Here is a 12568-nt window from a genome sequence, read left to right on the forward strand (position 1 = left end):
CGGTGAGTGGGGAGAAGGAAGTGCAGGGTGGGGACATTCAGGAATCTAAAGGCCTTGGTAACATAGATTAGTGGGAGAAAGCTCTAGGATTTCTTCCAATTTGGTATTAAAAACCAAGAGAGAGGCTGGGCGCTGCGGCTCATGCCTGTAATCGCAGCACTTTGGGAGGCCGAAGCGGGCAGACCACCTGAGGTCAGGAGTTCGAGACCAGCCTGGCCAACGTGGCAAAACCTGTCTCTACTAAAAATACAAAAATTAGGCAGGTGTGATGGCGTGTGCTTGTGATCCCAGCTACTCAGGAGGCTGAGGCAGGAGAATCACTTGAACCTGGGAGGTAGAGGATGTGGTGAGCCAAGATTCTGCCACTGCACTCCAGCCTGGGTGAAAGAGTGAGACTCTGTCAAAAAAAAAAAAAGTGCTTTGTGGGGGAGTCCTTGGATGCAGCAAGGAAAGGCCCCTATCCTGAGCCAGGTGTGCAGAGTGAACCCCAGCCCTGGCTTAGCCCAGCCTCTACTGTACCACTGGACCCCAGGCTTGGTTTTTCTCTTTCTAAATATGTGTCCACAATGGGCTTGCCCCCAGATACAGCAACCTTAGGGTGTTTTTCTGCATGGGCACAGAGAATGGGGATTCTTCCAGGACACCGGTGTTTGTCATCTGAATCCCATCTGAACACAAGAGCGGCATCTTATGTTAATGGCGTTGGCCAGGAGCTTAAGTGAAGTGGGCCACATTTCTTTTTGTGTGGAAACCCAGAGTTACAAGGTCATTGGCATTTTAACACGGCATTTTTATTGCTATTGAAGATTTCCCTTGAACAGACATCATTCTATTGCACAGATGTGTCATTTTGGCATTATAGAAAGTTGCAGTTAAAAACACTTTCTCCAAAATAAAAAGACAAATGAAATACCCAGCATATACAGCTGAAGGTGAAGGAGGGCAGGCTTCAGAGGGATGGGGTCCATTGCTTTTGCTGTGCATCATGTTTGAGCAGTTACATTTTGTTAGTACTTCTTAACCCCAATTTCCGGAGATCCTTTTGAAATCCAGATCAGTGGAGCCCCATCTATCAGGAAAATCAAATCCCAGCCCTTCAGGAGCCTGAGCAAGAAGACTGAATCCTATTGGCTTAATTAGGGTAGCTGCAGAGAGTTGGAAGCGGACACTAAACTAGGTGGAGCAGCCCTGTGTGTCTTAAAGCAAGAAGGGCGGAGTTCCAAATGCTGGAGAGAGGCATACAGTGGGTTCCCCCATTCTGCAGGCTTAGTAAACCCAGGAAACAGGCACCCACTGCGGAGAGCTGCACGCTTGGTCGAAGGCGTCTTGTAATTTCTTAAGGGTTTCATCGACACCGTTATTGACCAGTGAGAGGTCAAAGTAGTGAGCATACTGGCTGCGGATGGCCTCAGAATCCTTCTGCAGCTGCTGCAGGGCTTCTGTCTGCAAAGAAGAAAGCCACAGATGAAGCGCACCACCCCCAGCCCAGAGGCTAGTGACAGATTTTAAACAGCAATTGTTAGCGTTGCTCAGCTGTGCATACTTGACTCAAACTCAGAAGACATTGTGAGATAATGTTAAAGGGCATGAATTCTCAGAGGGTCTCAGGCTAACCCTGACTGATTAATCAGAGCTCTCACTTAATGGCCTTTGAACATGGAAGAGCCATTTCAACCACCACCAGAGCTGCAATCCCAAAACAAAGGTGATTTTGTTTTTGAGACAGTCTTGCTCTGTGGCCCAGGCTGGAGTGCAGTGGTGCAATCTCGGCTCACTGCAACCTCCACCTCCCAGATTCAAGCCATTCTCGTGTGTCAGCCTACATATTAGCTGGGATCACAGGGGCCTGCCACCATACCTGGCTAATGTTTGTATTTTTTTAGTAGAGATGGGGTTTTTCCATGTTGACCAGGCTGGTCTCAAACATAAGACCTGAGGTGATCCACCCGCCTCAGCCTCCAAAAGTGCTGTGATGACGGATGAGCCACTGCACCCAGTCAGATAAAAGATCACACCTGGAATCCCAGCACTTTGGAAGGCTGACGCAGGATGATTGCTTGAGCCCAGGAGTTCAAGACCAGCCTGGGCAACACAGTGAGACCCCATTTCTACAAAAAACAAATTTCAAAAATGTGTGTATTTGTCTCAGGCCTCTTTCTTTGACCTAAAACCAAGCAGCCATGAAAGGTGAATCATTTAACTACATAAAAGTAAGAAGGTGTGCATAGCAAAAAGACATGCCAAATTGGAAAAAAAATAACTGCAGCTGACATTACAATGATACCATAATATATACTACCTAGAAATCAAAGGCCAATAACTCAGCAGAAGAATGAAAATTTTGACAACATGCTCTAGGCAAAGAGAAACAATCGCTCTCATGGGTGGTGCGCTGTATGAGGATTTCCTCAACTGTCCATCTGTGCCCCCGGAACTGTGTGCGTCCAGGACAATGACTGGATCTGGTTTGTTTTGTCCCCGTTACCTAGCATGGGCACTGGCCTAGCTGGTGGTTTCAGAACTCAAATGAATGTGCTGCCCTTTTGCTTCTTGGCCCTAGAGAAAGTGAACTCTCACCCACCCCCCACAACCATCTCCTCACCTGAGTGCCCTGGTCAGTGGGTGCAATGAACACAATGAAAGGTGAAAGTTCTGCTGTCCGAACAGTCTTCAGGGTCTAGAAAACAAGGGGAGGAAGGAAGAAAAAGAACGTGAAAAAAAAATCCATGATGGGTTCCTTCCAATAAGCAGCTTTGAGCTTTATCCCACTACTATTCTGCATCGTTCCCAGCAGTACTGTTCCTGTTCCGGGATGACTCCATTAAAAGTGCCGCAGAGGCCGGGTGCAGTGGCTCAAGCCTGTAATCCCAGCACTTTGAGAGGCCGAGGCGGGCGGATCACAAGGTCAAGAGATCGAGACCATCCTTGTCAACATGGTGAAACCCCGTCTCTACTAAAAATACAAAAAATTAGCTGGGCATGGTGGCACGTGCCTGTAGTCCCAGCTACTCAGGAGGCTGAGGCAGGAGAATTGCCTGAACCCAGGAGGCGGAGGTTGCGGTGAGCCGAGATCGCGCCATTGCACTCCAGCCTGGGTAACAAGAGCGAAACTCCGTCTCAAAAAAAAAAAAAAAAAAGTGCTGCAGAAATCTTGAGCCCCAAGAAGATTCCCAAGGAGCGCTGCTTTTCTTGGCACTCTCCTCCCCATGCCGTGTGTGGCTGAACCCATCCGTCCCTGCCCACCTGCCTACCCACCTGCGGCTCGATGTCAAGGATGGCAATCTTGTCCTCCTTATGAATCTGGTGCACTGTTTCAAATTTGGTGCCAAACATGTTGCCCTGGTAGCTGCCAAACTCCAAGAACTCGTTGGCAGAGATGTTCCTTGTCATCTCCTCTGCTGAGATGAAGTGGTACTCCTTCCCGTCTTCCTCGCTCTTCCTTGGTGGCCGCGTTGTATCTAAACAAGAACCCAAATCCCTTTCATGAGGGCTTGGACCATGGTGTCTGTGTTGAAACCCTAGCTGCCTTTGGTGCACTGAGTTTAATAGAGGGGTTCCTCCCATGGGCTCCTGAAGAGCTGATGCTAAAAAGTGATGCATACCAGGAAATCCCCCCATCTGCCCAGGAAACATTTAATTTTCCCTAAATGAAGTTGTATCTCTGAAACCACCAAATCCAGGAATACTGCAACTCAGAAATGAAGATAGCTGAAAATATGTTAAAAACAGATCTGTAGGCTATGGTCAGGATTTCTTGGAAATATATTTAAGGTTTCCTTTTCATGACTTGGAAAGGAGAGTACTTTGGTTTAGTTTCAGCTCATGTTGTTAAAAGTTGGATTGTTCTTAAAAGTCTTCTTTTTTTTTTTTGAGACGGAATCTTGCTCTGTTGCCAGGCTGGAGTACAGTGGCGCGATCTCTGCTCACTGCAACCTCCGCCTCCTGGGTTCAAGTGAATCTCCTGCCTCAGCCTCCCGAGTAGCTGGGATTACAGGTGCGCACCACCATGCCCAGCTAATTTTTGTATTTTTAGTAGAGACGGGGTTTCACCATGTTGACCAGGATGGTCTCGATCTCTTGACCTCGTGATCCACCCGCCTCGGCCTCCCAAAGTGCTGGGATGACAGGCGTGAGCCACCGCGCCCGGCCCAACTTCATTTCATTGTATTGTTGATGAGTAAAAACACTGGTTTTTGTTATATGTCATTTCACTTTAAGAGCCTACTGACAAAGTGAAGAATGACTGTATTTCTTTCTGGGAACATATACAACTATACCATGCAGCGTCACTCTGGGAATGGAAGAGGTACTGCATTCTCCCCCTGAGCACTGGGCTACTCTTGTCCGTATCTAGAAGTGCTGTTGACACAGTCAGTTTGGGGCTTTCCTAGGCCCTGCTTTGATTTACAAGACATAGCTTCTGTTATCTTTCCATATTTTGTTTAGTTTTAATCAAACATTTAAAATAAATAAAAATAATAAAATAACACTGTGGTATTTCAGATGGAAAGTGGTGTCCTTCGGCCTGTTACCTTCCCTCCAAGGTGCCCAAGAGCTACTTACATGGGGCAGGGTACACAAACTTCTCCGGGTTCTGGCTGATCAGGGCATTCTTAATGTGGCTGCGACCTACCCCACTGGCTCCTGTGTAGAGAGAGAAGAATATCTTCCATCTCTTTTCCCCAGAGACAGAGGTGGGGAGTGGAGCAGGGATGGGAAATTGCCGACAGGTGAACATGAGTTGGGATCGCATCTGGGCTGGGGTCAGGGCCTTTAAGCTGTCAGATTTGGGGCCACCAAGGGGCTTCAGCTCTCTTCTTTCCATTTGGGGGAGAACGCTGTTTCTGAGGAGTAAGGGCCGAGACTCAGAATGTAACTGTCACTCTGCAGAGAAGCCAGCTAACATACGAGGTTTTCTGTTTATTTTGTAAAATTTCTTGAAAGTGGAACTGAATTTAAGCTAGTGTTTTTGCTAGAAATTTTACCAGAATCTTAATACAGATTCTCTAAGCAGCTAAAATTTCAACTCTGAAGACAGGAAGGTATCAATGCCCACATACCTGGGTTTGAAGCAGGGACTCATTCCGTTTCAGGTCAGACTCACTGCTTGGGGGAAGGTCGCTTCCAGGGCTTATATGGGTGACTGACAGCACAGAATACTAACAAAGTGCCAGGGAAGCTCCAACATATTTGCTTTAAAAAGCGTATCACTGCCAGCAGACAGATGAACAAGGAGCAAAACCTAACCCAAAAGAATTGGTTGCTAAATAGTAGAGAAACTTGTAAGGTCTAGTTTCACTTGTGAGGTGGACCCAGATGAAGTGCACGTGAGGATTCAGAAAATTCCTCACACCTGCTGGATATGGAGAACCCAAGAGACCTCACTTCTTTTTTTTTTTTTTTTTTTTGAGACGGAGTTTCGCTCTTGTTACCCAGGCTGGAGTGCAATGGCGCGATCTCGGCTCACCGCAACCTCCGCCTCCTGGGTTCAGGCAATTCTCCTGCCTCGGCCTCCTGAGACCTCACTTCTTTTCTTCCTCGCTGCCTGTTTTGGGGGTGAGCACATGACACAGGCAGGAAAACAAAGACAGAAATGTGCAAATGACGCAAGAAGAAGATACCGATCAGCACCAGGGTCTTCCTCTTGAACGCAGGGAGCCGAACCACCTCCTCATAGGACACAACATCCAACTGGTCAAAGACTAGAGACAAAGAAAACCGAGCGTCGTTCACGTCCAGAGCCGGGTCCACCACAGTGGTCCACGCCCTGCAGTGCGAGAGAGCCTGGAAGTGACTAGAGGTGAGGCCGAGGAGGCTGGTGTGGAGGAAGGACTTGCGACTGTCTCTCTCGTCTCCTGTCCGCATCTCTTCTCCATAGTTCCAGTAACAGTTGCTCCCTTGGCACTTCTGCCTGGATGTCCCTTATCTTAGAGGACAGTGCTGCTATTAACCCAGCTGCTCAAGATGGAAACTGGTGTCATCCTGACTCTCCACCCCCTCCGCTGCCCACAGCCCCTGAGACTGCCACGATTGTTCCCTGGCTAGTGGTGTGCAAGAGACATCTCAGAAAGAGAAATGCAGATGGAAAGGTGACCATGTGAATTCTCTGCTCAAAACCCTTCAGTAGCTCCACAGACTGTCTATCGTACAAAGTCTAAAACACTGGGGGGGTGCACGAAGCTCCCTCTGGCCTGTGTTCTTACCCCACTTCCCCTCTCCCACTACAGATGCTCTGGCCACATCTAGTTCTGTGTGAGGGCTGGGGTGATGAGCAGACCACTAGCCCTCCTTTACATCCACTGGCCTGCGAAGTACACGCGTGCTGCCAGGAACGCTTACTCGAGCTGTGCTTGGCCAGATATTTGTCTTTGTACTTCTTCTTCTTCCCAAAGGGACTGCAGCTCGCGGCTTCGCTAGGAGCTGGCTGAGCCACACTTGCCACTCGCCTGGAAGGAAAAGACAATCAAGGTGTCACCGTGTCCTTTCCTCCCCACTGTCTCTCTCACGCCCCCCAGCCACCCATTCTCTAACAGCACCCCGTTCACTCTCTGAGTGTCTGTTACAGTGGCAGATCATGCCTGCAAAGTGCCCCATACCCTGATGGTGCATCGTGCACTGTGCCCTGCTCTCTGTCAGGGACCTGGCTTCTCTCAGCGCATTCTGGACACAACCCACAAACATCTCACTTTCTTTACGACCCTACCTCAGTCTAAGAAATACACTGTACATTGCAAGCCGGTATTACACACTACACATACGTCTACAAACAAAACACAGATACGCACCCCACATATACAACTAAAACAAATGCTTCTCAAAACAGTAACTTGTATTACTACATGCAATATATTCTAATATTTCTATTCACTGTCAACCCCACAAAGGTTGTAATCTTTACACTGGGATTATTTTGCACAGGCAGAAGGATGCTCCGTGTTGGATGCGTTACCAGTTGGAACTGTTCTGTGAATTTTTCTGCCATTCCTATGGCCATGTGATGTAACCTAGGACTAAGTGAGCAATCTGACTTGGAGACACACACTTAAATGTGACTGTTTTCGGCCAGGCGCAGTGGCTCCCGCCTATAATCCCAGCACTTTGGGAGGCCGAGGCGGGTGGATCATGAGGTCAACAGATCGAGACCATCCCGGTCAACACGGTGAAACCCCGTCTCTACTAAAAATACAAAAAATTAGCTGGGCGTGGTGGCACGTGCCTGTAATCCCAGGTACTCAGGAGGCTGAGGCAGGAGAACTGCCTGAACCCAGGAGGCGGAGGTTGCGGTGAGCCGAGATCGTGCCATTGCACTCCAGCCTGGGTAACAACAGCGAAACTCCGTCTCAAAAAAAAAAAAATGTGACTGTTTTCGGCAGGACTCTGAGGAAATCCCAGAAGCACACTAGCTCACTGTCATGTGCTTGGTAACTATGCGGAAAACGTTTAAGGAAGCAAGAGGCACACACAGGGAATCTAGAAACAAGATGACAGATTTTCTGAAGCTAAGTGATTATTTGTGGCAGGCACACAGCCCTTCCACATGCACAAAAATGGCTCACCATTCCTGCAGCTCAGGGGAAGGGATCAATCCTGCTGACTCCTTGGAGGAGCCTTCCACCCGTCCCTGCCACCAATTGCTGTCATCCTTGTTGATGATCTGGATAATGTCCCCGGTAGCAAACTTCAGCCCCGCCTCCTTGCAAGGGATCAGATTGTCCTTTTTGGGATCATAGTCAAACTGCGCTCTCATGAACATCTGAAAGGAAGCACCAGCATCAGAGCATGTAAGTCCAAAGTCCTGCTGTAAACAGATAGGGTCAGGATGGAATGAACAACAGGGAGGCAAGAATGGTAGCGGAGCACCCAAGAAACAGAAAGTGGAATGCTGAAGTGATTGTGTTTGCAGAGGGCTCAGAGCGAATCCCTTTAGCAAGAAGGCTGGGCGCGGTGGCTCACGCCTGTAATCCCAGCACTTTGGGAGGCTGAGGCGGGTGGATCACATGAGGTCAGGAGTTTGAGAGCAGCCTGGCCAATATGGTGAAACCCTATCTCTACTAAAAATATAAAAACTAGCCAGGCGTGGTGGTATGCACCTGTATTCCCAGCTACTCAGGAGGGTGAGGCAGGAGAATCGCTTGAATCTGGGAGACGGAGGTTGCAGTGAGCTGAGATTGTGCCACTGCACTCCAGCCTGGGTGACAGAGTCAGAGTCTGTCTCAAAAAAAGAGAGAGAGAAGGCATGTGATGCCTTTCTGTGTCAACATATCCGCAATTACCGCCAGATCTGAGTCATCTGTCTCTGAGATGTATATTTCCTTGAACAACTGTTTTCACAATTGAAAATATGGACTCTCATATATCTATATCAAAGAACTTGAATTTATTATTGAAAATTCTCCTCTCCTGCTCCCAAACACACACACACCCCTACCTGATTACTTCATTGGTAAATTTTCCAGACATCATTTGAAGAAAGAAGGCTAATCTCATACAAAAACAGATTATAGATAACGATGATACTTCCCAACTGATGTTATTAATCTAACGTAGGCATGATACCCAAATCTGAAAGAATCTTACGATTTCTCTCTGCGACAGAGATGTAAAAACCCTAAAGAAAATATTAGCAAGTCAAATTCAGTGATGTACAAAAAGTATAAGAAATCACGACCAAACAGGATCTGGTTCAGCAACACAAGAAGCTTTACTATCTGAAGGGCAATCAATTCACCACATTAACATAAAGCGCAGAAAGATCAAATGATCCCCTCGATAGATGCAGAAAAAGCAAGTGATCACATTCAAAACTGTCACTGCTTTGGTGATGATACTGGCTCTGGGCTTTGTAGTCACTAGGGCACCATTTTGAAACAATGCACAACTTGGATAGAAGGGAGCTTCTTTACTGTGAGAAAGAATACCTACAAAAAGCCTACAGCCAATGTTATACTTCTCAGTGAAAGATGAAGCCTTCCCCCTTTTTTTAATGGAGACGGGTCTTGCTATGTTACCCAGGTTGGTCTCGAACTCCTGGGCTCAAGCGATCCACCCCTCTCGGCCTCCCAAAGTGCTGAGATTATAGGCAAGCCACTACATCCAGCCAGCTTTCCCTTTAAAATGGAAAAATAACAAAGATGTCTGCTATCATCACTTCTATTGGGATACTGTGAAGATGCCTCTTTTATCCAAATTGATATGTATGTTTGACATAGGAATAAACAAACAGTCCAATGGAAAAGAATTAAGAGTTCCAAAACAGACCTGTAAATATTACTCATGACAAAAGTGTTAGTGTGCAGTAAATGATACTGGTCCAATTGGTATCCATACGGAAAAACTGAATCCTGACCTCTTGCCTTACAATATACACAACAATCAATCCCAGATGGGTTGTGGATCCAAATATCAAAAATCGGACAAGTAAGCATTTACAGGAAAACATAGGAGAATATCTTCTTGACCTTGTGGTAAGCAAAAAATTTTAAAAAGACATAAAAAGTGCTAATCAGAGAAAAAGTGGTAGATTGGATTTCATTACAATTAAGAGTTTCTATTCATTAACAGGATCCATGAAGAAAATAAGCCACAGAAGAAGAGAACAGACTTTGGATGCATATGACAAAAGACTCTTATCCAGAATATATATTGGTATCTCACAAAAGAGGATATCTGCCGGGCGCGGTGGCTCACGCCTGTCATCCCAGCACTTTGGGAGGCCGAGGCAGGTGGATCACGAGGTCAAGAGATCGAGACCATCCTGGTCAACATGGTGAAACCCCGTCTCTACTAAAAATACAAAAAATTAGCTGGGCGTGGTGGCACGTGCCTGTAATCCCAGCTACTCGGGAGGCTGAGGCAGGAGAATTGCCTGAACCCAGGAGGCGGAGGTTGCGGTGAGCCGAGATCGCGCCATTGCACTCCAGCCTGGGTAACAAGAGTGAAATTCCGTCTCAGAAAAAGAAAAAAAAAAAAAAAAGATATCTAAGTGGAAAAACATACAAAGCAGTTTACCTTCATATGTCATTAGAGAAATATATATTAGAATCGCAATGCGATACCACCATTAGAATGGCCAAAGTGCCAAAACACAAAAACCAACAAACAAATCAGACAATGCTAAACGTCGGTGAGAACAGCTATTTGGCAGTATCAGCTAAAGGTGAAGACATGCATATTCTACAACCGGGCAATTCTAGTCTCAGAAGAAAGGCATACATGTATGCACCGAACACACGAACGAAAACCATATGATTTTTTTCCATTTTTCTGTTAATGTGGTGAATTTACTGGCCTTCGGGCAGTAAATCTTCTCCTATTGCTCAGCTAGATCCTGTTTGGTTAATGGCAGAATAAACTGTAGCGTGCTCATACAATGAATGACTCCTGAGTGAATAAAATGAGACACCAAAGAATTCATACCGTAGAATTCAATGTTAATACATTTCAAAGAGGGGCAAAACTCATCGCTGCTATTAGAAGTCAGGGTTATGGCGGGCCTTCAGGAGACATGCATGGGGGTTCTGTCTCTGGATCTGGCTGCTGGTTGCACGGGTGTACTCAGTTTGTGAAAATTCATCCAGTTTTATAATTGCGATTTATGCCCTCTGTTGAATATATGCCCACATATGCCAAAACCTTCAATTTAAAAGTTGACTTAAGAAAATTATACACTTGCCATGGGCCTGTCCAATCTCTTCCTCTGCTGGCTGATGAGCTGTGTGTGGACTGGGAACTGTCTCTCATTACATCATCTTCATGTTGTAGAACAGTACTTTGTACGTGGTAGACCCTCAATAAATTCTGAATAAGTGCTCAGCAGAGTCTATCTTTTCTTTCTTTCTTTACTTTGCCGCTGTCAATCATGGGGCTTTATTGTTACTATTTTAAAAATTATTTGCCAATTTGCTCGGTGAAAATCGGCGTCTCATGCATATTTTAATTTGCATTTCTCTGATGATGGGTAAGATAAAATAGTTTTTCATATGCTCCATGCTCACTTGTAGTTTTCCTGCTGTGAATGAGCTCTTCATTCCCTTTACCCATTTTCCTCTTGGAGTTGTATGGATTCCTTACCATCTGTAGAATAACATTACTCTCTTCCTTCCTATCTGACCACTAGCAGCAAAGACTCATTCATTCTCTACTACCGTCTTCACTGTGTTCTCCCTTGAGGAAAGGGGGATGAGCTGCTGTATTTATACCAGGCAGGGTATAATGGAACCCTGAGCCAAGCAACCACTCACTTGTGAGATATTTAGAACTCAAAGTTAGACTTGCATCCCTTATAATCAAATCTTAAAGAATACAAGACAACGTGGCCCAACTTCTGCCATCATGACAACAGAGAAAATGGTGCCACCCACCTGTAGTGCAGGAAGACGGCTTTGCTGGTTGGGAATTACTTTTAATGAGATCATTCCTTTGGTTTCTTTCTATTAAAAAAAAAAAGTCATAAAATTGTACAGAAAACTAAGTTTAATAATTTGAGGTTTCATAAAGTCATTTCCCCCCTGAAAGTCCCAGGATTTTTTCCCCAACAACCATCTTTACATTTTGAGATTTTGTTGGACAATTCCTCCTTTAATACAAAAGTGTCATGTGCCCCACAGACCAGCGTAACAATATGAAGACATACAAAGAGTAACAAAGAAAAGCTAACTAAGACTTTTCTGAGCCGAGCGTGGTGGCTCACGCCTGTTGTAATCCCGGCTCTTTCGGGGGCTGAGGTGGGCGGATCACCTGAGGTCAGGGTGAAACCACATCTCTACTAAAAATACAAAAATTAGCCAGGTGTGATGGTGGGTACCGTAATCCTAGTTAAATTGGGAGGTTGAGGCAGGACAATCACTAGAATCCAGGAGGCAGAGTTTGCAGTGAGCTGAGATTGCATCATTGCACTCCAGGCTGGGTGACAGAGCAAGACTCCTTCTCAAAAAAAAAAAGAAAAAAAAAGACTTTTCCTCATACCAATAAAAGCATTACAAATATTTATATACATTATACGTACATATACATATGTTTTTTTAAACAATTATAACTTGCTTTACTTTATTTAGCATTACTTCATGGAATATTGGATTGATGCTTCAGGTTATTTTTTCTGCTTTAGAATTTTACTAAATAAAGGCAGAAAATTGTCATTCTTACACAGAATAAAGGTAAGAGGGGAAAAGAGCCCCCTCAATAAGGTACAAATACTTTGACAGAAAGATGAGGTCAATGACAGCAATGTGGCTCGACACTCATGGAGACAATGGATAGAAAATACCCACCATCGCCTTCTGCAGCTGATCCACTGAATGATTAGTCACGTTCGTGCCATTGATCTCTAGGATCTCATCCCCCACGTGAAGGGAGCCTGCCATGAAATGAAAAATCAATCCACAAAACAAGAAAAGTTTTCAAACAGGAGTTGTCAATGTAACTTAAGATACCATAGAAGAGATACCAGGATTTAGAGCATGTTATAACACAGATTGTACAAAATCCTCAGGATTGAAAACATTCCACCATGAGAGATGGCAATGCCCTTTTGAATCCCCCAGGGGCTGCTGCATGAAGGCAAGCACTT

The 12568-nt window shown here is 45.6% G+C and overlaps 1 protein-coding gene across 1 annotated transcript in view; it reads right to left on the bottom strand.

The window, feature by feature from the left end:
- Window positions 1–769: 769 nt before the first annotated feature.
- MPP1 (MAGUK p55 scaffold protein 1) overlaps window positions 770–12568 on the bottom strand; it is a 30264-nt gene continuing 18465 nt past the window's right edge. Inside the window, exons 4-12 of the mRNA XM_064371568.1 lie at window positions 12270–12355; window positions 11361–11429; window positions 7557–7753; window positions 6340–6446; window positions 5622–5702; window positions 4564–4644; window positions 3256–3458; window positions 2603–2677; window positions 770–1443 (exon numbers count right to left, since the gene is read on the bottom strand). Of these exons, the coding sequence (XP_064227638.1) occupies window positions 1267–1443; window positions 2603–2677; window positions 3256–3458; window positions 4564–4644; window positions 5622–5702; window positions 6340–6446; window positions 7557–7753; window positions 11361–11429; window positions 12270–12355 (1076 nt within the window). The 3' untranslated portion in view covers window positions 770–1266. The remainder of the gene's footprint in view (window positions 1444–2602; window positions 2678–3255; window positions 3459–4563; window positions 4645–5621; window positions 5703–6339; window positions 6447–7556; window positions 7754–11360; window positions 11430–12269; window positions 12356–12568) is intronic.

Source organism: Aotus nancymaae, unplaced genomic scaffold (assembly GCF_030222135.1).
Source record: "Aotus nancymaae isolate 86718 unplaced genomic scaffold, 86718_ANA_hifiasm-v0.15.2.pri h1tg000138l, whole genome shotgun sequence".
NCBI lineage: Eukaryota > Metazoa > Chordata > Mammalia > Primates > Aotidae > Aotus > Aotus nancymaae.